This window comes from Macaca thibetana, chromosome 1 (assembly GCF_024542745.1).
Source record: "Macaca thibetana thibetana isolate TM-01 chromosome 1, ASM2454274v1, whole genome shotgun sequence".
NCBI lineage: Eukaryota > Metazoa > Chordata > Mammalia > Primates > Cercopithecidae > Macaca > Macaca thibetana.
This window is the reverse complement of record NC_065578.1, coordinates 39,770,619-39,796,579: the sequence shown is the minus strand read 5'-3', so window position 1 is coordinate 39,796,579 and position 25,961 is coordinate 39,770,619. Positions and strand designations below refer to the sequence as shown.

The 25,961-nt window shown below is 41.7% G+C and overlaps 1 protein-coding gene across 10 annotated transcripts in view; it reads right to left on the bottom strand.

Moving 5' to 3' along the window:
* The window catches only part of NFYC (nuclear transcription factor Y subunit gamma), a 109,192-nt gene that overhangs the window by 33,573 nt on the left and 49,658 nt on the right, over positions 1–25,961 (bottom strand). Inside the window, exon 2 of one of the 10 annotated variants that reach the window (XM_050799079.1) lies at positions 15,544–15,641. The exons of 3 other annotated variants lie outside the window; for them this stretch is intronic. Coding sequence is in view for 6 of the 7 variants with exons in the window: in XM_050799051.1 (XP_050655008.1) it covers positions 23,029–23,215 (187 nt within the window). In the remaining variant the exon portion in view is untranslated. Of the gene's footprint in view, positions 1–15,543; positions 15,642–23,028; positions 23,502–25,961 lie in introns of those variants that run through there. 6 more of the 10 variants (XM_050799051.1, XM_050799041.1, XM_050799127.1 and 3 more) reach the window with 6 other exon arrangements.

Below are 25,961 nucleotides of genomic sequence, written 5' to 3'. Positions count from 1 at the left end.
ATCACTTGGGCCCAAGAGTTCCAAGACAGCCTGGGCAACACAGCAAGCCTCTGTCTCTTAAAAAAATGAGTGTGTGTGCTAGGTTTCTTCTTTTGTTTTAGACACTGTGGTCCCGTTTCTCTGGGGCTCCTGATGATGATGATTCCTTCTAATCTCAGGCAAATCTGCCTCAAAGGACATGAGGCCAATAACTGTGTAGGTAACATGAAGCCTCTGAAATGAAACTACTTGCCAGTTCTTCCTGAACCTGAACCATGTTATTAAACATAAAGCCTAACACAGCACACTGGCAACTGGAAGCCTTAAAGACAGTTAAAAAAAAACAAAGCAGAGGCCAGGTGCAGTGGCTCACACCTGTAATCCAAACACTTTGGGAAGTCGAGGCAGGTGGATCACCTGAGATCAAGAGTTCGAGACCAGTCTGGGCAACATGGTGAAACCCCATCTCTACTAAAAATACAAAAATTAGCCAGGCATGGCGGTAGATGCTTGTAATCCCAGTTACTCGGGAGGCTGAGGCAGGAGAATCACTTGAACCCAGGAGGCAGAGGTTGCAGTGAGCCAAGATCATGCCATTGCACTTCAGCCAGGGCAATAGAGCCACACTCCATCACAAAAAAAAAAAAAAAAAAAAAAAGAATTAAAATTAGGATACAGAAAGAGGGCTAGAACCTGCATTTAGTCAACTGCTTTGTGACAAAGGAGGGAAGATATGAATAAGGATCCCCATATCAGCTATAACTGTATAACTGTAGATAACACTGGTTGAGTATCCCTTACGTGAAATTCTGAAATGCCTGGGACCAGAAGTGTTTGGGATTTTGACTTTTTTTTTTTTTTTTTTTTTTTTTTTTTTTGAGACGGAGTCTCGCTCTGTCACCCAGGCTGGAGTGCAGTGGCCAGATCTCAGCTCACTGCAAGCTCCACCTCCTGGGTTCACGCCATTCTCCCGCCTCAGCCTCCCGAGTAGCTGGGACCACAGGCGCCCGCCACCTCGCCTGGCTAATTTTTTGTATTTTTTAGTAGAGATGGGGTTTCACCGTGTTAGCCAGGATGGTCTCGATCTCCTGACCTCGTGATCCGCCCATCTCGGCCTCCCAAAGTGCTGGGATTACAGGCTTGAGCCACCGCGCCCGGCCTTTTTTTTTTTTTTTTTTGAGACAGAGTTTCGCTCTTGTTGTCCAGACTGGAGTGCAGTGTTGTAATCTCAGCTCACTGCAACCTCCGCCTCCCAGGTTCATGTGATTCTCCTGCCTCAGCCTCCCAAGCAGCTGGGATTACAGGCATCTGCCACCAAGCTTGGCTAATTTTTTGTATTTTTCGTAGAGATGCGGTTTCATCATGTTGGCCAGGCTGTCTCAAACTCCTTACCTCAGATGATCCACCTGCCTCGTCCTCCCAAAGTGCTTGGATTACAGGCGTAAGCCACCAAGCCCAGTCCATTTTTTTTTTTTTTTTTTTGATTTTGGAATAAGTTTGCATTATACTTACTGGTTGAGCATCCCAAATCTGAAAATCCAAAATCCAAAATGAGTATTTCCTTTGAGCGTCATGTCAACGTTCAAAAAGTTTCGGATTTTAGATTTTCAGAGTAAGGATACTCAACCTGTATTATAATGTCTTAAGCGCTTATCTGGCAAATATTTAAGTGCAAGAACAGTTTAAACACAAAGAACAGAGAAATTTAGTGCTCTCCTAAGAATTTCTATTCTGAGGAATTATTTGAAAAGGTTTAACATACCAGTGACGGGATGCTGGCAGAGAACTATGTGAGTCATTAGGAACTAATTCTGAGGGGCTGAAAGCAAGCACCAAAGCCAGTTGTCACATGACTAGACTTGTTACTTTCCAGGCTCCATGTGGATACACACTGAGCAGAACACCCTATCACAGCAGAATGGAATGAAAGCTGACAACTCTAGGTTTAGCCTGTGGGGATATCCAATTCACTGTTAAATGTTTACAGGTCTCTGATTTTTTTTCTTTTTTTTTCTTCCCTTTCCCTTCTAAAGGAAATAATGAGGGGAAAGAAAGGGAAGGAAAACAAAAATACAAGCTTCAAAACAGATTTCATTCTGGTGTAATGACATTAGTGGGTGATGATGTAATGGGAATAGGTTTGGAGCCAATTTCTTGTGGTGGAGGCCTACAAACAGCTGAACAGAAATTCTTGTACCTGGGATACAATATGATCTTGGAGTTTCTGAAGGGAGTTAAAGGGAAGTGTTCGATCACAGTTGAAAATGACTAGATAAAATCTTAAGTCCTAAATAACCAAGTAAGACCCCTGCATTTTCATTTATCACCACATACACATGGCCTATATGCTACTCCCTTAGATACACTAAGAACAACAACAACAACAAATTAAGGTAATCTAAAGTAGTTTAGTTATTAATCATTATTAATAGTTTCCTATAAGGTACTCATGAAAGTGAAGAGAGTGACTCAATTTAACCTTTTTAAATGGGGCAAACAAAAATATCTTTCTGGAAATAAAAACAATTATCAAAAAACTTTAAAAGAATCTAACCTTTTATTGCATGGGTCCCTGGACAGGCCTCATCTTGGCACAATCTGCCATGCAAACTGCTAAGGTCAAAGGAGAAAGATGCGCAATTGCCAGGATGATATCTCTGTATACTTGCTAATGGATGAGTAGGTTTAGCTGGAGTACAAAGATCTGTACAATTTAAAAGTCTGGTAACAAATTCTGACTGTCCTCTGATATCCCCCCAAAACATTACAAAGGTACACAATTCAAAAAGCACGTCTAGAACCATCTGTGCAGTCTGTTTTTAAATTTTGAACTGTCCCAACTACGGATGTGCAGGCATGATCAGCCTCCAAACATCTGTTTAGTCAACAGATCATGAATCTGTGGCTGGCTCAGAGCCACATGCTGTGGTAGTGGAAGTTAGGTACAAAACAGAAGTTATCAAATTTTTTTGGAACTGAAAATGTATTAAAGGTTAAGTTTTAAAATTGAGAAGCCTATCTACATTAAGAAATCCCAAATAGGTAAATGCAAAAAATACAAGTCAATAATATCCTTTACATTTTACTGCATCACAGAAGTTTAGGACTGAAAAAAAAAAGACATAAGGAGACACTCAGGCCCACCTGTTTATAAGATGCTCGCAGCTTTTCTTCAACCTCTGCCCAACCCCAGGTGATTCTATCTTAAGTGGTCAATTGCCTTACATTTGAGGGCCCCCTACTCGAGTTCCGGGAAACTGGCTTAGTGGTAAGACATTCTTTCCCATCTTTGGACAGCTCTAACTGTTCTTCTTTACATTAGGTTTTAGAGTTACGGCCTTTATGGTTTTTCCATCCAGCAAACTCTTTTTATAAATTCCTGACTTCAAAAGACAAAGGTAATCTTCCTTTGAAGGACATAAGATCTTCTCACAAGGAAAAAAGAGAAAAAGGTTTGGAGCATGTTTTCTAACACCTTTGCAGATATTATTAGTAATGTCTCTTAGAAGAACATAAATTGTTAATGTAAATTCCTGGAAAAAGTGAGTACTTTTAGTCAAAAGGCTTTCCATAAAGCAGATCCATTCTTTGCATGGAGCTTTAAAAACACCCAACAATTAAAATTATATATATAAAGCAGGCCAGGCGTGGTGGTTCACGCCTGTAATCCCAGCACTTTGGGAGGCCAAGGCTGGTGGATCACCTGAGGTCAAGAGTTCGAGACCAGTCTGGCCAACATGGTGAAACTCTGTCTCTACTAAAAATACAAAAATTAGCTGGCTGTGGTGGCACATGCCTGCAGTCCCAGCTACTCAGGAACCAAGGAGGTGGGGGTTGCAAACCAAGGAGGTGGAGGTTGCAGTCAGCCAAGGTCACACCACTGCACTCCAGCCTGGGTGACACAGCGAGACTCTGTCTCAAAAATAAATAAATAAATAAATAGATAGATAGATAAATAAATAAATAAATAACGCAACCTTAATCACCACCTCTTATCTTAATGCATTAATTGCAAATAAACTGATTTTGCTACAGAAGTCGTCCATTTACAACATCTACAAGCCCATGGGTTCATCTTCTAGGATAATAAGGGAAAGAAAGTATTTAAAAGTAAGAGGAGGCTGGGTGCTGTGGCTTACATCTATAATCCCAACAACTCCAGAGGCTGAGACAGGAGAACCACTTCAGGCCAGTAGTTTGAGACTAGCCTGGGTAACACAGTAAGACTCTGTCTTTAAAAAAAGGTTTTTTTTTTTTTTTTTTTTTTAAGCCAGGGGCTGTGGCTCATGCCTGTAATCCCAGCACTTTGGGAGGCTAAGGTGGAGGATCACTTGAGGTCAGGAGTTCAAGACCAGCCTGGCTAATATAGTGAAACCCTGTTTCTACTAAAAATACAAAATAAATTAGCCGGGCGTGGTGGCACATGCTTATAATCCCAGCTACTTGGGTGGCTGAGGCAACAGGATCACTTGAACCTGGGAAGTAGAGGTTGCAGTGAGCCAAGATAATGCTACCGCCCAACAGCCTGGGCGACAGAGCAAGACTCCATCTCAAAAAGAAGAGTAAAAAAAAAATTTTTTTTTTAAATAGGCATTGTGGCACATACCTGTAAGTCTTAGCTACTCAGGAGGCTGAGGCAGAAGCATCTCCTGAATCCAGGAGTTTGAGGCTGCAGTGAGCTATGATCACACCACTGCACTCCAGCCTGGGCAACAGAGGGAGACCCTGCCCCCCAAAAATTACAATAATAAAAAATAAAAGAAAGAAGAGACTCATTCCAGGATCCTCTTCATTCTATGTTAAACTACTCTCTCTTTCTCTCTCTCTCTTTTTTTTTTTTCGGAGCCAGGGTTTCGCTCTGTTACCCAAGCTGGAGTGCAGTGACATCATCTTGGCTCACTGTAGCCTCCACCTCCTGGGCTCAAGCAATCCTCCTACCTCAGCCTCCCAAGTAGCTGGGACTACAAGCACTCAACTCAATTGCTATCTCGCCACGAAGTATTCTCTATTGCTTTCTGGAACTGCTCCCTCCCTTGGGAGCCTTAAGGAGCCCCGATCTGCACCTCTTTTTCTGTCCTCACCACATTACCTTGTACAATCATTCATTGTATTTGATACCTTGTATGATGTACACATCAATGTGTATGTCTTATTTCCCCTCCTGCTATACAAGCTCCTTGAGAGTAGGATCTGCATATGATTCATCTCTCTGGATCCCTCCCAATATCTAGCACACAGTCTGATAATTACCCCTAAGAGGAGGGACAAGACTGATGCTGGCTATGGCCTTTCAGGAAAAAAAAAAAAAGGCATCTTGGAAAGCTTGGTCCTGAAATACTTATTGGAATTGCCTAACCAAAGGAAATGGTTATACAAGCTATTCCAGAAGCTTAGACTAAATGATAAATGAGCTCCAGGACTTTAAAGCAAGACTGCAATCAGAAATCTACCTGAAACTGACTTACTAAAGTAGATTTAAAATAAAAGGGGAGGACAGAAAGGACACACACACACAAACATCTAAGACAGTCCTGGAAGCTGCAAGGCAGACTTAAAGGCTGGAAATGTGGGTGCATACTATTCCCAAGTGTAAATCTTTTGAAAGTCAGAACCACTTCAGAAAAGTGACCAGGATAGATTAGCAAAGTCTGAAATATTAATGACAATGGGTAAGTAGGAGGAGGATAAATATCTCTGCCTGGCCATCCATTAGCAAGAAGATAAGGGGAAAATCATGCAGAAGTGAGATGATTTAATCAGACCACTAATGAGTGGGCAATCTAGGTGTTACTCTTATATCCAGTTACTCTTTGTCATTCTTAAAGAAAAAATGAAACCTCGGAAGTTTTCAAAACATTGCAAAATCAGAGTGTTCCTCTTTTAAAGCTGTCTTGGAAATCTTTCAAGCTCTTGCTCTCAACCAGGTACCATGCCTGCCAAATCTTCCCTTAGTGATATGCCTGGGCATGGAACAACAGGATGTATCAAAATTTATCAACCTCATAAATAAAAAGAAATCTAAGGTTTATTGCAATATGACCTGGTTTCTGAAACTCAGGACCTTTAGACTTTAGTTCAGCTCTCTATTCCTTGGCGTGCACTTCATTCTCTATACTAAACTCTTTCATAGTACGCCTAAACCCACAATACAGCTCTTTGAGGTAACTAAAACCAAACAGATGTTGTTGGGAGATAATATTTAAAAACCTAACATCACAACTGTTCAAGGGAAAAAGACCACAGGAAGCTCCCCTAAAATGAAACCCAATTCTTGACCAACGCTGCTTCCAAAAGCAGAGTAAGTCCTCCTTAATGTCTTCGATAGGCTCTTGGAAACTGCAACTTAAGCCAAACACAGAACAAAACCAACTTTTTTACCAAAGTCTAATTGATATAAATAAGAGTTAGTTCCTATGCCATATTCCTGGTCACAAAAACATCACCAAACTTCTAAATAAAGATCAAGACACTTCTAATATTAAACACTGAAATAACTATGAGCTATACATACATTTAATAAAGATTAAGAAAAACAACGGCCAGGGCCAGGCACAGTGGCTCACGCCTGTAAACTCAGCACTTTGGGAGGTCGAGGTGGGCAGATCACGAGGTCAGGAGATTGAGACCATCCTGGCCAACATGGTGAAACCCCGTCTCCACTAAAAATATAAAAAATTAGCCAGGTGTGGTGGTGCGCGCCTGTAGTCCCAGCTACTCAGGAGGCTGAGGCAGGGGAATCGCTTGAATCTGGGAGGTGGAGGTTGCAGTGAGCCGAGGTTGCACCACCACTGCACTAGAGCCTGGCGTCAGAGCAAGACTCCGTCTCCCCCAACCCCCCAAAAAAAGGAAAAAGAAAGGCCAGGTGCAGTGGCTCACACCTGTAATCCCAGTACTTTGGGAGGCCGAGGCAGGAGGATCACCTGAGGTCAGGAGTTCAAGACCAGCCTGGCCAACATGGTGAAACCCCATCTCTACTAAAAATATAAAAATTAGCCAGGCATGGTGGCAGGTGCCTGTAATCCCAGCTACTCGGGAGGCTAAGGCATGAGAATCACTTGAACCCAGGAGGCGGAGGTTGCAGTGAACCAAGATCATGCCACTGCACTCCAGCCTGGGAGACAGAGCGAGACTCTGTCTCAAAAAAAAAAAAAAAAGTAAGATGATTATTTTTCTAATTATTCCAGTTGAGGGTTGCAGATGATTGAAGCCTATCACAACAGTTCAGGGCACAAGGTAGGAACCAACCCTGGACAATTCAATCACAGGGCACACACTCACTCAGGCTGAGACTATTTAGATGTGCCAATTAACCTAACATGCACATATTCAGGATGTGGGAAGAAAGCAGAGTACTGAGGGAAAAAACCAAACAGACGTGGGGACAATGCTCAAACTCCACACAGAGAGTGACTCTGGCCAGGAACTGATTTCTTTTTTCTTCATCAATACTATAATCAAATAACATTATCTGAAGACCCAATGCACTAGTTGAACCACCCTGGGAAGACACATTTTACCTAAAAATAATGCTCTCACTGTCAAATGCAAACAAATATATCTTAGCCCAGTACTGACTGAGAAACAAATATAATGTTGGTATTGTCATTCCCCTTTAATGTTCCCCAATCCAACTTGCAGCCCTTAGGCTTTTTGGGTTGAGTTCCCAACCATTCCTGTGCATCTCCAACTTAACATGTCAACAAGTATCTCTCTATGACCAAGGCATATACCTTCTTCACTCACTTTTGTGACCTGCATTTTGATCGTATCTTCCTCTGTCACGAGATGACATCATTTTTACAACTATACCTCATTTTATTGCATTTCACTTTACTGTGCTTCACAGGTACTGCTCTACCAACTGGCCTTTCCCCTGTCTCTCTCCCTCTCCTCGGGCCTCCCTATTACCTGAGACACAGCAATTGAAATTAGGCCACTTAATAACCCTACAACGGCCTCTAAGCATTCAAGTAAAAGAAGAGTCTCACATCTCTCACTTAAAAACTAAAGGCCAGGTGCGGTGGCTCACGCCTGTAATCCCAGAACTTTGGGGCACCAAGAAGGGCTGACTGCATGAGTCCAGGAGTTTGAAACCAGCTTGGCAACACAGAGAGACACCCACCATCTCTACAAAAAAAAAAAAGAAAAGAAAAAGAAAAATTAGTCAGTCTTGGTGGCACACACCTGTGGTCCTAGCTACTCAGAAGGCTGAGGTGGGAGGATCCCTTGGGCAGCAGCGAGCTATGATCGTGCCACCACACTCCAGCCTGGGTGACAGAGCAAAATTCTGTCTCTAAATCAATCAATCAAAAGTTAGAAATGATTAAGCTTAGTAAGGAAAGCACATCAAAACCTGATATGGGGCCAGGCACAGTGGCTCATGCCTGTAATCCCAGCACTTTGGGGGGCCGAGGAGGGTGGATCACCTGAGGTCAGGAGTTCGAGACCACCCTGACCAACATGGTGAAACCCCATCTCTACCAAAAATACAAATAGTAGCCAGGCGTGGTGGTGGGCACCTGTAATCCCAGCTACTCGGGAAGGTGAAGCAGGAGAATCTCTTGAACCCAGGAGGCGAAGGTTGCAGTGAGCTGAGATTGCACCACTGCACTCCAGCCTGGGCAATAGAGCAAGACTCCGTTTCAAAACAACAACAACAAAAAAGAGCTGAGATGGACCAAGAGCTAGGCCTCTTGCACCCAACACTTACCCAAGCTGTGAATGCAAAGAAAAAGTTCTTGAAGGAAATTAAAAGTGCTCCTCCAGTGAACACACAAATAAGAAAGCAAACAGCTTTACTGCTGATATGAAGAAAGTGTCAGTGGTCTAGACAGAAGATCAAACCAACCACAATATTCCTGTAAGCCAAAGCCTAATGCGGAGCAATGCCCTAACTCTCCTCAATTCTATGAAGGCTGAGAGAGGTGAGGAAACTGCAAAAGAAAAGTTGGTTCATGAGGTTTAAGCAAAGAAGCCATTTCTGTAACATAAAAATATAAGGTGAAACAGCAAGTGCTAACGAAGAAGCTGCAGCAAGTTATCCCGAAGATCTGCCTAGGGTAACTGATGCAACTGGCTACATTAAACAATAGAATTTCAGTGTAGACAAAATGGACTTTTACTGGAAGAAGATGCCATCAAGGACTTTCATAGCTAGAGGAGAAGTCAATGCCTGTTGAAGCCGATGCTCATTTACTATTCCAAAAATTCTAGGGCCCTTAAGAATTATACTAAACCTACTCTGCCTCTGCTCTATAAATGGAACAAAGCTTGGATGATAGCACATGTTTACAGCATGGTTCACTATTTTAAGTTCACTGTTGAGACCTACTGCTCAGAAAAAAAAGATTCCTTTCAAAATATTACTGCTCACTAACAATATACCTATCTGGTCATCCAAAAACTCTGATGGAGGCTGGGCACAGTGGCTCACGTCTGTAATCCCAGCACTTTGGGAGGCCGAGGTGGGCGGATAACCTGAGGTCAGGAGTTCTAGACCAGCCTGGCCAACATGGTGAAACCAGTCTCTACTAAAAATACAAAAATTAGCTGGGCATGATGGTGGGTACCTGTAACCCCAGCTACTCAGGAGGCTGAGATAGAAGAATAGCTTAAACTCAGGAGGCAGAGGTTGCAGTGAGCCAAGATGGTACCACTGAACTCCAGCCTGGGTAGCAGAGTGAGACTCCATCTCAAAAAACAAATAACATTAATCTCCTTGTATAACTCCATCAGAGTTTTGTTTTGTGACAGTCTCGCTCTGTCGCCCAGGCTGGAGTGCAGTGGTGCCATCTCAGGTAACTGCAAACTCTGCCTTCTGGGTTCAAGCGATTCTCATGCCTCAGCCTCCCGAGTAGCTGGGATGGCAGGCATGCGCCACCACACCCAGCTAATTTTTCTAATTTTAGTAAAGATGGGGTTTCGCCATGTTGGCCACACTGGTCTCAAACTCCTGACTTCAAGTAATCCTCCCGTCTCGGCCTCCCAAAGTGCTGGGATTACAGGCGTGAGCCATCACGCCCGGCCGAGATTAGTATTTTAATCCCTACTAACACAATATCCATTCTGCAGCCCATGGATCAAAGAGTAATTTCAACATTCAAGTCTTATTATTGAAGAAATACATGGCTGGACGCAGTGGCTCATGCCTATAATCCCAGCACTTTGGGAGGCCAAGGTAGAAGGATCACCCGAGGTGAGTACATCCTGGCCAACATGATGAAACCCCATCTCTACTAAAAACACAAAAATTAGCCGGGCTTGGTGGTGCACGCCTGTAGTCCCAGCTATTCTAGAGGCCAAAGCATGAGGTTGCAGTGAGCCGAGATCACGCCACTGCACTCCAGCCTAGGTGACAGAGTGAGACTGTCTCAAAAATAAAAACACTTCAGAAGGATACAACTGCCATAGACTGGGATTCCTCAGACAGATCTGAGTAAACTGAAAACCTTCTAGACAGGATTCACCATTTTAAATGCCATTAAGAATATTCATGGCAGGCCGGGCACAGTGGCTCATGCCTGTAATCCCAGCACTTTGGGAGGCCGGGGCGGGCAGATCACAAGGTCATGAGTTCGAGACCAGCTGGGTCAACATGGTGAAACCCTGTCTACTAAAAAAATACAAAACTTAGCTGGGCATGGTGGTGTGGCCTGTAATCCCAGCTACTAGGAAGGCTGAGGCAGGAGAATCGCTTGAACCCAGGAGGTGGAGGTTGCAGTGAGCCGAGATCATGCCACTGCACTCCAGCCTGGGTGACAGAGCAAGACTTCGTCTCAAAAAAAAAAAAAGAATATTCATGGCCAGGCACAGTGCCTCACACCTGTAATCCCAGAACTTTGGGAGGCCAAGGTGGGAGTACTGCTTTAGCTCAGGAGTTCAAAACCAGCCTGGGCAACATGGCAAAACCCTGTCTCTACAAAAAATACAAAAATTAGCTGGGTGTGGTGGCACATGCTTATAGTCCCAGCTACTCGGGAGGCTGAGGTAGGAGGATCACTTGAGCCTGGGAGGTCAGGGCTGCAATGAACCAAGATCGTGCTACTGTACTCCAGCCTGGGCAACAGAGTAAGACTCTGTCTCAAAAAAAAAAAAAAAAATTCAAAATTCGTGGGAGGAGGTCAAAATATAAACATTAACAGGAGTCTAAAGTTGATTCCAATCCTCCTGAATGATTTTGAGGGGTTCGAGGCTTCAGTGAAAGAAGTAACTGTAGATGTGGTAGAAACAGCAAGAGAACTGTAATTAGAAGTGGAGCCTGAGATGTGACTGGATTGCTGCAATTTCATGTAAAACTTTAACAGATGAAGAGTTGCTTCTTATAGAAGGCAAAGAATGTGATTTCTTGAAATGGAACCTACCTCCAGTGAAAATGCTATGAACATTAGAATATTATGTAAACTTAGTTCATAAAATAGTGGCAGGACTTGAGAGGACAAACTCCAATTCTGAAAGAAGCTCTACTCTGGGTAAAACGCTATCAAACAGAAAAGCATGCTACAGAGAAATCTTTCAGGAAAGGAAGAGTCAAGTGAAGCAACAAACTCCACTGCTGCCTTATTTTAAGAAATTGCCAGCCAGGCCCAGTGGCTCACGCCAGTAATCTCAGCACTTGGGGAGTCCAGGGCGAGAGGATCACTTGAGCCCAGGAGTTTGAGACCTCAAGATCAGTCTGGACAACACAGCAGACCCTGTCTATACAAAAAAATATAGACAAAAATTAGCTGGGTGTGGTGGCATGTGTCTGCAGTCCCAGCTACTTGGGAGGGTGAGGTAGGAGGATGGCTTGAACCTGGGAGGCAGAGGTTGCAATCAGCCAAGATCATGACACTGTACTCCAGCCTGGGTGACAGAGTGAGACTCTCTCCCAAAAAAAAAAAAAAAAAAAAAAAAAAACAGGCCAGATGCGGTGGCTCACGCCTGTAATCCCAGCACTATGGGAGACTGTAATCCCAGCACTTTGGGAGATCGAGGTGGGTGGATTACTTGAGGTCAGGAGTTCAAGACCAGCCTGGCCAACATGGTGAAACCCGTCTCTACTAAAAATACAAAAATTAGCTGGGTGTGGGGGGCCGGGGGGGGGGGTGGTTGCAGGGGGCTGCAATCCCAGCTACTCGGGAAGCTGAGGCAGGAGAACTGCTTGAGCCCAGGAGGCAGAGGTTGCAGTGAGCTGAGATCACGCCACTGCACTCCAGCCTGGGCAACAGGAGTAAAACTCATCTCAAAAACAAAACAGAAAAACACACACACAGAAATTGCCAAAGCCACCCCAATCTTCGGCAACTACCACCCTAATCAGTCAGCAGCCATCATCATCAAGTCAAGACCCTCAAGCAGCAAAAGCTTATGACTTGCTGAAAGTTCAGATGGTAATTAGCATTTTTACCAATAAGATATTTTAAAATTAAGATATGTACATTTTTTAGACATAATGCTGTTGCACATTTAATAGACTACGCTATAGCACAAACATAACTTCTATTTGCACTGGGAAACCAACAAATTTGTGTGACTCTCTTTATTATGATGTTAGTTTTATTGTATTTTGCTCTAGTGGCAGCACTATCACAAGCATTTTATGTTCCAGTACTGCTCAGGTATTTGTTGAGGTTAGTTCTAGGTTTCTTCATTTAAATGAGCTAAGGTTTGTAAGATGTTGTATTTTAAATGATGATGAGAGATACAGAGAAAGGAAGAATATTAATAAAAATAAATGGATGGATGAGGGACACGGGGGTAGGATTTATTTACTAACAGACAATTTGGTTTTTATGTTTACACAGATGGACCTTAGGACTTATGCCATTATCAATCACAATAGCTAAAAAGCATTTCTAGCCTTAAGAAAGCTTATACTCTCCAAAATAAAAACCAATCTAAAATTGAAAATTTCACAAGAAGAACTGGTCTGAAAATTAAAAGACCTATGTTTGTGTACTGGCTGCTTGCTGCCTACTAGCTGGTGGCCCTGGGTCAGTCACTCTACTAAGCCACTCCAGCAATGATGCATACTGAACACATTCCAAAGGGGTCTGGTGGTTTGGTAGGGAAGTCCTACACTTCACTACTTGAAGATGCAATAAATGAATGAATACAAGGGAAGGCAAAGTGACTAGAGAGAACAGAAGGTTCAATAGTCTCTGTTTAAACTCATCTAAAGTTTTTATATAGTCATGCAAGAAAGGACTACGCTTAGTGCCTGAAACCTTATTACTTACACACATAGCTGGGTACCAGCTGGTCATATTTACTGGAAGGCTACTGAATAGTCTTCACTACTATAATACAAGAATGAATAACATAGCTCTACTTCCCCAACTCTGATTAATGCCAAGTTTGACGTTTGAGGGTACATCTGTCTTAAGAAGAAGCCGCTTTTCAAAGTGCCTACTGGAAAACCATGCTTCCTAAAAGACTTAGGCTTGGAAGTGGCTGCACACTGCTCTCCCTAAAGATCTGTTCACAAGGACACATTTTCGAACTGGCAGAAGAGCCACTTTTCCTTCAAAAACAAAACTATTTTTCTATTTGGTATCTAGTATAATATAATCTTTGAAACAGGAGCCAGATCATAATATAGTTGTACTATAACTAGAAAAAAAATGAAGGCACAGCAACTGGTATAAACAATGAAAGTGATGGGAAGGCATGAACAGAACATTTGAAAACTTATTTCTGTGGAACAGAAAATGATACATAACATCTTACTTCACACACATTCTTCCTCATCCTTTGAATGCTCAAACTTAAACCATCTCTGCATATATGACACCAATAAAACACAAGCAGTATTTTGTATGATGGAGAAAAAAGATCAAGTATTTAGTGAAGTATTCTAAAGCAAGGAAGGGTCTAAAAACTATAGCTCACAGGCCACATCTGGCCTACAGCCTGTTTTTAGAAACAGTTTCACTGGAAGGCATCAACCCTAATTATTTATGTATTTATTTATTTTTAGATGAAGCCTCGGTCTGTCATACAGGCTGGAGTATAACAGCACGATCTTGGCTCACTGCAACCTCCACCTCCTGGGTTCAAGCGATTCTCCCACCTCAGCCTCCTAAGCAGCTGGAATTACAGGCACCTGCATCACACCCAGTTAATTTTTGTATTTCTGAAGAGACAGGTTTCACCATGTTGACCAGGCTGGTCTTCAATTCCTGACCTTAAGTGATCTGCCCACCTCGGCCTCCCAAAATGCTGGAATTACAGGCGTGAGCCACCATGCCCAGCCCCTAATTAGTTTATATTGTCTATGGCTGCTCTCATGCTAAACAGTAGAGTTGAAGAGTTACAACAAAAATCATACAGCTGCAGAGCTTAAAATATCTGGACCTTTAAGGAAAAAGGTTCAGCCACATGTGGTAGCTCATGCCTCTAATCCCAGCACTCTGGGAGGCCAAGGCGGGAGGATCACTTGAACCCAGGAGTTTGAGATCAGTCTGGGCAACATAGTGAGACCCCCATCTCAACAGAAAATAAAAAATAAAAAATTAGCCAGGTATGGTGGCTCACACCTATAGTCCCAGCTACTCAGGAGGCTGAGTTAGGAGGATTGCTTGAGCCTGGGAGGTCAAGCCTGCAGAGAGCTATGATTGCGCCACCGCCGCACTCCAGCCTGAGCAGCAGAGCAAGACCCTGTCTCAAAAAAAAACAAAAAAAAAAAAAAGAAAAAGAAAAAGTTTCAGATAATATTCTGATCTTGTTTTAAAGCATTGTTAAGTGTTTTGTTTATCCCTGATTTACTGATGGGGAAACTGACACCAGAGGTTGAGAAGCTGGTCCTAGATCACACAACTGTTATTTAGCTCCCCTGCCTCCCTCACCTGTTCATCCTCAATTAGAACTAACCTGGGCCAGACCCGCTCTGCTGCATAGAAGAATCTGTTAGTCTCTCTGACCCTCCAGCCTAACGAGTAAATAAATCCTTGTAGGAAGAATGATGAGTAACTGGTTTTTCAGGCCTCGATCCCAAAAAGGAATTGTGACATGAGCTAGAGACAGAAAGAGTGCCTGTAGCCTAAGTTAAGTTGTATTCTAAAACAAAGCATCATTTTCTTACTAGGTCCTTTCTGAGATTCACAAATAGCCTCTTGCCCAGTTTCTGGCAGTATCTTGTGTTTGTGTGTCCAGCAGAGATAAGCAGTGTAATTCTGAAGAATGTTTCGAAGATGCCAACTTACGGGCTTTGGAGTTCATAAAATACATGCCACATACATCATCCTCAATTGAGCCTTATTTAGCTCAGTGATACATTTATCAATATTATTCCAATTTTACAGATAAGGTTGATGGTTAGGTATCAAGTTACTTGCTCAAGATCACAATACAATAAGTGATAGAGTCAAAATGCAAAAGCTCTAAAATTCTGTCTTAATTTATTATAACTTGCTCATTCCCACTTTTTGCACTATTTAAGCTCTGTCACTCTTTTTTCTTTTCTGTTTTATCCTTCCCCTTTGCATGTCTCTAGGCGGGTTAGCAGCACCTTTGAATACTCAGCTGTGAACAGTTGGGGGCACTAAAGCACAAGGTAAACACATAAATAAATAAAACGTATTGGACCTGGGGGTTCTTAGCTCTCTGGTGAACTGTGATCTTGAGCAAATTTCTTAACTTCTTAGAAACTTCTCTATCATCTACAGCAATATCCCACAGGGCAGCTGAAACACACAAATGGTAAAACACATGTTAGAAGGCCTCAAAAAATAGCAAGATTCATACAAATGCCAGATGGCATCATATCATCATGACTGCTCGAAGCTGGACAAGACACCAACTACTGGTCTGAAGAGTCCCAGATATGGTACCAAGACTAAAGACCAACTAGCTTCTTTTTCTCTATAATTTAGACTACTTACTTTGTTTTTAACCTATTTCTTTAAAAAGCCTAGTTTCAGATGCATGGAAATACATATTAAAATAGAGAAAGATGCTCTCCTATCTCTTTTATAAACATGGAAATAATTTTTAAAGCCCTTTAAACTATTAAATTTGGAACAAATGTACTAGTTCCAAAAAAGCAAAGAACTCAAGCTGAAAATGGGAATGAGCCAAATTTAAATCCCTGGGAGTGTCAATGATCAACAGCTATACTAGGTTTTCTCTCCACACTAATCCAAAAACATATTAAAAATTTTTTTAATTTTTACTTATTTATTTTTTATTATTTACTTATTTTGAGATGGAGTCTCCCTCCATTCCCCAGGCTGGAATGCAGTAGCACGATCTTGGCTCACTGCAAGCTCCGCCTCCTGGGTCCACACCATTCTCCTGCCTCAGCCTCCAGAGGAGATGGGACCACAGGCGCCCACCACCACGCCTGGCTAATTTTTTTGTATTTTTAGTAGAGACAGGGTTTTACTGTGTTAGCCAGGATGGTCTCGGTCTCCTGACCTCGTGATCCGTCCGCCTCGGCCTCCCAAAGTGCTGGGAGTACAGGCATGAGCCACCGCGCCCAGCCTTAAATTCTTAGAATATGTCTCCTTGGGCTGGGAATGGTGGCTCATGCCTGTAATCTCAGCACTTTGGAGGTCGAAGCAGAAGGATCGCTTGAGCCCAGGAGTTCAAGATCAGCCCGGGAAACATAGCAAGACCTTGACTCTACAAAAAAGAAAAAACAAAAACAAAAACAAAAACAAAAATTAGTCTGTGTGGTGGCACACATCTGTAGCTCCTGCTACTCAGGAGGCTGGGGCAAGAGGATCACTTGACCCGAGGAGCTGGGAGACTGCAATGAGCCATGATCGCACCACTGCACTTCAGCCTGGGCAACAGAGTGAGACCCTATCTCAAAAAAAAACAAAAAAGCCCCACAACCACCACCATCTCCTTGGATACCTCAGAATTCCACAAGCTAGGAGTATGTGCCTGTTTTGTCTTGTGAAAGGAATCTTGTTTATGTTAGAGGGTAGAGGGAACCTGGAGTCCAGGCAGCTCCCCACTCAACCTGGCCCCATCGTCCAAGCAAAAGATTCTGTTTGGAGCTCTAAAGAGAGCTCCACCCACTTCCCTCTATATCCAATATCCTGAAGTGAACATGAAGGAAACATGTTCTGGAAAACCGGAATTTCTCAGACTATTTCATGGATTGAAACCAATGTTTAAGGCTCTTCTGCAACAGCACTGATAAGAAGCTTGCCTTTACAGTACAACTGTAAAGAAATTCAATACTGTCTACACATTCACTCATCAGTGATGACTATTTTTTTTTCTCCCCAAGAAACCATTCCTGGCACACAATCAAATCTATTTCTCTAATTAGCATATTCACTTGCTTCAGACTTGTGTAACATATTCTTTTTTAAGGGGCATATTATTTTTTAAGCTTAAAATTTTCATGTTCCTATTTTTTCCCCAGTTTGTCTTACATAATCATTTTGTTTCTGACACATCCTCAATGCAAACGTGCCTTGCACATAGTGGGGATTCAATCCACATTTACTGAATGAAAAACACAGGTTCCTCAAGAACTTAAAAAAAAATTTTTTTTAACAGTGTCTTGCTCTGTTGCCCAGGCTGGAGTGCAGTGGCATGATCATGGTTCACTGAAGCCTCAACCTCCTGGGTTCAAGCGATCCTCCCCTGCTCAGCCTCCTGAGTAGCAGGGACTACAGGTGCTTGCCACCATACCTGGCTAATTTTTAAAATTTTCTGTAAAGACAGGGTCTTGCTATCTTGCCCAGGCTGGTCTCAAACTCCTGGCCTCAAGTGATCCTCTCACGTTGGCCTGCCAAACTGCTGGAATTACAGACGTGAGCCACCATGCATGGACAAGAACTATTTTAAGACCCCAAGTATCCTTGGCCTCATTCTAGGTGCTTTTCTTTTAAACTGGCAAATGGGAAAATTCCTTAAGTACCTATGCTCAGTTGTGCAGTAACCTTTGTGCAGTAATCCAATGGAAGAGCCACAAGAGCGGGGATAGAGAAAAACTTGTTCTACTTTGGAAAATGTAGCACAAATGTAGACAATTATCTAATCATAAGCTCCACTGAAAAACAGAAGATTGTGCTGGTGAGTTAATACATCTGAAAACCAGGGGGGTGGGGGGACAGGAGAAGGCAGAAAATTGTCAATTAAAAACCTAGAGGGCGTTATAAGAATGTCAATATGAGCTTGGCTGTATTGATTTGGCTGTCTGGATTCTGCTCATTCAGACACACTGTGAATTATTCCCTCTGCTTAGTGTCTTTTATCATTGATTTAAATGTTTAAAAGAGGAGAAGAAAGAAAGGAAAAGGACATGAAACGAGACAAATCTTCCAAGCCAACCAAATCCTAAATCTCTTACCTTCATGTATACAGCTGTCAGGAACTGAGAACATAAAGATCACTTCAAAGAGTGCAAAGTGACTGAGATAGTTATGCTAATCTCTTACATTTGTACATACTTTATACTTTTTAAAGTAGTTTCACATTATTTTATGTGTTTTTCACCATAAACACGTAAGATAAGCAACACAGGTTCAAATATTCCCATCTGACAAATAAAGATACTTTATTCAGGTAGACTGAGGAACTTGGCAGAAGTCACCAGGATAAGTATATGCCACAGCTGAAATTAAAATCCATGTCTTCTGATTCTCAATTCTGTGCTCTTTCATTAAATCATCTCCTTCTACTTTAGAATTGATAACAATAGAAAACTCAAAACTTAAGAACCTACAGCTTTTCTCAGCCTGGAACACAAATCCACCAGGCCTTTTTACCTTTAGTTTTCCTGATCACTCTTCTGAAAAAAGGACTCCAAAAAAAATCAAGATACCAGATTCTTACACATTTCAAAGTAGAAAGCTTAAACAAGAAAGCTTAAGGTTTTCAAGCTTGTTAAACTGCAGTTGCATCAGAGGAGTGGGACTAGGCCATCTAGTTACCAAACAAGAGTGGAGATAGAAAGGATCAAGTTCACTTTCTGGGGGCCTGGTGATGGGAAGTCACTCTATTCTTTCACTATAATTCAGAAGAAGAGCCTTAGCCCAGCCCCCTTTATTGGAGATGTTTTCATAGCTACCCACTTATATGAGGAATCACCTGGCTAAATTCTATGCAGTGTTTCAAAATTATAGCTATCGCTACATTGTGAACATGGTGATAAAGTTATCTTATTCAGCCATTCCTCCAAGAAATCAGAATTCCTTTGTTCCACCTCACTAGGGGTAAGCAAGGATTATAAATCATAGCTAGGAAATTTAAAGCAACTGATTATTTAACAACACCACGGGCCAGGCGCAGTGGTTCACCCCTGTAATCCCAGCACTTTGGGAGGCCAAGGAGGGCAGATCACGAGGTCATAAGATCAAGACTATCTGTCCAATATGGTGAAACTCCATTTTCTAGTAAATACAAAAATTAGCTGGGCATGGTGGTGGGCACCTGTAGTCCCAGCTACTCAGGAGGCTGCGACAGGAGAATAGCTTGAACCCGGGAGGCCGAGGTTGCAGTGAGCCAAGATCGCGCCACCGCACTCCAGCCAGGCGACAGAGCGAGAGACTCCGTCTCAAAAAGAAAAAAAAGAACACAATGATTCATCTAAAAATATTGATCTCTGTGGCTCAAGATGAGAACCCAAATTTGGGAGCTGCCTCAATACGTACCACAAAGTGTGTACTTGCATAGCTAAGGAACACCACAGAACACCTAATACAATTCTAACCACATATCTATTTGGAAAAAAATTCTTCAACTACTTATCTAACCTTAGTGAATTTAGGATTCATTAAAGACGATTTCCCAAAAACACTAGTAGTGCTCAATTGTATCTATCTACTTGTACTACGCTTTGTTCCAAAAAGTGACTGTGTTCACCTATTTTGACAAACACTTTAAAGGTAATTCAATTTGACTGTATGTTTGCTCCCTTTATGATTAGCTTGATAAGTAGTCTATAATATGAGAGTCGATGAGAACTCTGGGAAAGTTCTGTGCCTTTCAAGGGAGAAGCAAGTATAGAAAAAGGGAAGGTAGGAGGAAAAATTAGTCCCCTAAGATGGACACAGCTATAGACTCTTTTTCATATACAGTAAGAAAGTGCAGGCGTGGTGGCGGGCGCCTGTAGTCCCAGCTACTTGGGAGGCTGAGGCGGGAGAATGGCATGAACCCGGGAGGCGGAGCTTGCAGTGAGCCCAGATCACGCCACTGCACTCCAGCCTGGGAGACACAGCGAGACTCCATCTCAAAAAAAAAAAAAAAGAAAGTGCAGTATAAACAGCAAAAGCCTCTGTCATTAGGCTCTGTCTTCCATTTTGTCACCCTCAAAATGGGGGATGATAATCATCTATCCTACTTACATTAGGTAAATACCAAATAAGAGAATGAGTATGAAATCACTTCACTAACTATAAAGTACTATGCTTCATATAAACACCGCATACTATTACATTGCTTAACCACCTTTAAGGGGAGCTTCATGGGCATCTGGACAATGAATTTCCAAGAGGAAAATAATCATGGAGTTCAGATTATTAAAAATGAGGTAAAATGGCTGGAAATTTACCACTATTTCTCTAGTGAAAAGTTTCTTATTGCCTTTATTTTAGATTAAGGATAATTACAACATACGCAGCCTAGAAACTAAATATAGGTGCCTTATATTAAAAATTCTGCTAAATCCTACAGATGAGGCTAGTCCCATTCCTGGTAATTAATTTTGTGTGCTGCTCATTGGTGCTATAATGATCATGTGGGCTATAAATTACTTGCTCAGCAAATGCTGCCAAATTTCTACATATGTATTTTTGGTCAGCTTCATGCAGGATGCTGCCATTTGAGATTTTACAAAGCTAAAACCAGTAAGATTAAGCCCAATGCAACTCAGAAAATAAAATGTAGTCTTTGTACCAAATGGAGATGTGGTATATGTACTAATCTCAAGGAAATATTTGTACATCTTTAAAGCAAGTGAAGGTCACCAGATTCTAAGGCAGTATTTCTAGTCTTTTACTTATCAAGGCACACACAGAAAGTGTTATTAATATTAGCTTCTCGAATATTTAACCTATGAGCTGATACTGATGCCCTCATTTAGTTGAACTTGTCACAAGACCATGTATTACATATGGTGCTCCAAGTACTGCAAGGAAGATGTAGGCTAACAACAAAATCTTTACCTTGTTGTATATGCCTGGATTAAGGGGAGTTACAGATATTCTCTATTTTTACTAAACTAATACTAAAAAACTGAGCAAGTAACTTTTTGGAGTAAAGAATATTAATTCATACATGGGAACTGCACACTCAGACAACAGGAGTGTGCAACCAAAAAAAGCTTAGAGAACACTGACCTAGAGAACTCTACCATGCTCATTTCTGGATTTCTCAACTTTAGAGTCAGACCTTTTTTGTGCTTCCATCTTTGACATGTAGCACTAGTCTTCTGTCAATTCTCTTTCTTGATTCTCTCCTGTTTGTCCCTTAGGTTCAGTTATAATCTTTATGAGCCTAAATTCCAAATATACATTACCAATTTTGATATTTCTCCAAAGCTTCATTCACTCCTGCATACACTGAACATCTACAACCGGAAAGCTGGACATCTACAACTTGGACATCTACAACCAGAAAGCTACCCAGAAGTGAAATTCCACGTGCCCCAAATCAAATCTATCTTCTTTTCCCCCCAAACTTGCTCTTCCTGAATTTCTGTTTCTATCCTCCAGTCACCCAGACTTGAAACCTCAGTATCATTTTGCACTTCTTCTCCTCTGTTGTTCAATTCTAATCAGCTGCTAAATTCTATAGTAGCAGGGTCCAGCAGTGTCCATCTCCTGAACTTTCTTCATACTACCACTATCTCTGTTCAGACCTTCATCGCCTCTATGTAATAAAAATGATGATAGCCAATGCTCATTAGGAGTTACTGTGTGCCAGGTACAATTCTAAGCCCTTTATGTTACAACCTATTTTAAACTTAATAATCCTATAAAGGTTGTGAACCTAAGATGTGTAATAAATCTTATAAAAGCGCAGCTCTCATAACGCCACATCACTCTACTACTCCAGATTTCCAATGGTCACCAATGTCAAGCAGAGACTGTTCAAATTTCTTAGCCTGTCAAACAAGGCCCTTCAACATCTGACCCAACTTACTTCTCCATACGTCTTTCTTTTACCACTCCTTCCTGTCCTTAACTCATCTCTTTATGCTCTAAGCAGTTGGCCATTTACTGCTCTCTTTAACCCAAGATGTACTTTTTGAATCATGATCTTACTCTTGTTGCTCCCAACGCCTGGAATGCCCTTGTCCCTACCTCCCTGAGTCCACATCCAGTTAAATAGTTTCCCTTCAACTAAGCCAAGGTCTCCCCTCTTCTGAATTGTGTATTTTGCTTGTTCTTTCCGTATCAGTTTCTAATACTTGATAAACATCATCAGTCTCAGAGTAAAATTTTATTTGTATACCTTTTTAAACTCTCCACAAAAAAGACACGCATGCATGGTAAATTGGTGAAAGGAAGTGTAAAAAGCATCCAACTTTAGCATTTCCTTGAAGGTAAGAACTATATAGCTTAGATAAACAGAAGACAATTTCATTTTATCTGGATACTTTCAATCAAGCAGGTCTTCCCTTTAGTTTTCTATGTAATTGAAACTATGGAAACAGACCAAAACCGTAGTACTTCCAAGAAGAAAGGATAACCAAGTGAATTCGCGCTGCTATTTGCTGTGGTTATTTTAGTCTTCTTTCTTTGAACTAAGGAACACAAGGTCACAATGTTATGCCATTTTAAAGTTAAACATTTACTATCTGTTTTTTTCTTTAGTTCTTCCTCTATACTGGAATTTAACTTCATTCCTTATCCTTTGATTGCCCATTTTCACCACAGGTTCTAGACTGTAATTTAATTTAGAATAAATACTGTAAGTAGAGAAAAACTTTTGATCAATTACTGAATAGCGGGGTCTGACTTTGGGATCCCAAAGGGAGAGACAAGAAGATAAGAGTGATAACACAAATAGAATCTGACCACGTTATAAAGAGTTGAGCCCCAATATTGAGGTAGCAGAAAGAACAGATTAAAAAGAAAACTAGCCAGGCACAGACGCTCACACCTGTAAATGCCAGTGCTTTTGAGGCTAAGGTAGAAGGAGCCTTTGAGGCCAGGAGTTCGAGACCAGCCAGGGAAAATAATGAGACTCCATCTCTACAAAAAAAAAAAAAATTGGTTTTTGTTTGTTTGTTTTTCTTGAGACAGAGTCTCACTCTGTTGCCCAGGCTGGAGTGCAGTGGCACTATCATGGCTCACTGCAACCTCCCGGTTCAAGCAATTCTTGTGCCTCACCCTCCTGAGAAGATGGGACTAGGCCCGGATAATTTTGGTGTTATTTTAGTAAGGGCTGGGTTTCACCATGTTGTCCAGGCTGGTCTCAAACTCCTGACCTCAAGTGATCCACCCGCCTTGGCCTCCCAAAGTGCTGGGATTACAGGCATGATCCACCACACCCAGTCAAAATTTTTTTTTTTTTTTGAGACGGAGTTTCACTTTGTTGCCCAGGCTGGAGTGCAGTGGCGCCATCTCGGCTCACTGCAAGCTCCACCTCCTGGGTTCACGCCATTCTCCTGCCTCAGCCTCCCGAGTAGCTGGGACTACAGGAGCCCGCCACCACGCCCGGCTAATTTTTTGTATTTTTAGTAGAGATACGATTTCACCGTGTTAGCCAGTATGGTCTTGATCTCCTGACCTCATGATCTGCCTGCCTTGGCCTCCCAAAGTGCTGGGATTATAGGCGTGAGCCATTGTGCCCAGCCCTCAAAATTTTTTTTTTAATTAGCCAGGCCTAGTAGCATGCATCTGTAGTCCCAGCTACTTGGAGGCTGAAGTGCGAGGACTGCTTAAGCCCAGGAGTTTAAGGTTGCAGTGATCTATGATTACACCATTACACTATACCCTCTAGCCTGGGTGACAGAGCAAGACCTTAGTCTCCAAAAAAAAGAAAGAAAACTAAACTTCTGGGAAATGCAGACATGAAGTATAGTCTATCCAGCTATGTCTATCATAATTTTCAATCAGTATATTTTAGGACTTAAATATTATATAACTTACATCATTCAAGCCCTCACTCTTTCAATGAACTATAACTTTTGTCTAAACATATGAAGGTCATCACCTTCAGAAAAATTAAAAATGTTAAAGTATATCATGGTCTATCAAAGAATATAAAGATAAGAACAAAAACCACTCAACCATACACAAGCACATACACACATAATACCACTTTGCTGATGGGAGTCAAGTCAGCATAGTTAAGATATTATTTTGGGTGTCTATAAACAATGATTCCTATTTCCGTCTTCTCAAATGCTTAAAATGACCCTGGAATCTGTGTTTATTAAATACAGGTTAGCTTGTGGACTCACTTTAAGAGCCAGGTACAAACTTATTTGGGAATCAGCTCATTCTTGAAATGTAGTAACAAAAAACAAAAACAATAAACACTAACTGGCATGCAGGTCATGTGTTTGTATACCCTAACTTCTTCATAATGCATAACAGTAACCCGGCTCTCTGGAATACCTCACAGGTGAGCACCATTAGCTTCCTAGCTGGTTCTCAGCTTTCTGAATAAGCAACTGGCTGAGGCAAGGTATCTCCAGATCCCAAAGGGACACTAAATCTGCTGCAGCAGACTTTCTAACCAACACACTTCAGGTAAAGACTTCTGAACCTCTTCCATGGCCCATTTTCTCTCTGTTCCTTCTATATCCAAACAGCAAACCTATACAGAAGTGCCAAAAGGAAAAGAAACATGAAAAATAAAAAGTGAAAACAACCTAGAGGAATGAAAGAAACGTGCAACAAATTGAGTGGGAGTCAAATCTCCAAACTTGTACAGGCCTGTTCCTAAAAAGCTGAAAGACTTGGATTAGGGCACCTGAACTTACTGGGCCTCAATTTCCCCACTTTACAAGAAGGGAACTAGACTAGATCTCTAAGTGATTCCTATCAGCCTAACTTAGACATATTCAAACTCTGTATGCATATATTATCAGTAATAAGAATAGGCAAAAATCATTCCATTCATGAAGATAGCCATGTTCAGCTTTTATACATTTTTTGGGTTACTGAAGCCCCCACAAAAGTATTTAGCTTCTTTAAGAAGGAGACCTCATCTTGTTTTAAAAACAAAAGCCCAAAGTGACCACAGTTGCTGTTTTTAAACCTACACATCCCTGGAACTGGAATTTTATTTGGTAAAGTCAATATCAATTTTGCCAAACCTCATTCTGTCTGAATATGACTCTTTCAAAGCACAGATAGAAAGCAGACGCCAATGCTGACTGACCATAGGCCTGAGAGGAAGTGACTTAATAGGACAGGAAATCAAACATCACAAAATATCAACCCCACCCCGGGGGGGGGGGAAGGAAGTCCTAAAAATAGATGACACTGGGCATGTAGACTAGATTAAAAAGAAATCTCCATGAGTTTCCACCAATTATGTTAGAAAAGTATCTCACAGTAGGTATTAACTGTGTGAAATTTACATTAGATTTTTGATAAGCGATCAATTATTTCTTATTTTAAAAGTGTTCATCCCACAATTGGGCACAGTGACTCACACCTGTAATCCCAGCGCTTGTAATCTCAGCACTTTGGGAGGCCAAGGCAACAGGATCACTTGAGCCCAGGAGTGTGAGATCAGCCTGGGCAGCAAATCAAAAACCCGTCTCTATTAAAAAAAAAAAAAAAAAAAAAAAAAAAAAAAAATTAATTGGGCACAGTGGCACATGCCTGTAGTACCAGCTACTCAGGAGGCTGAGGTAGGAGGATTGCTTGAGCCCAAGAGGTGGAGGCTGCAGTGGGTCATGATCATGCCACGGCTCTTCAGCCTGGCATATTAGCCTGGGCAACAGAGCAAGACCCTGTCTGGGGAAAAAAAAAAAAAAAAAGGCATTCATCCCAACATTTATTTGCTTACTATATATACTGCAGGCTATACCTACCTCCCATGCTTGAAAACTGACATGATAATCACAAAGCAAA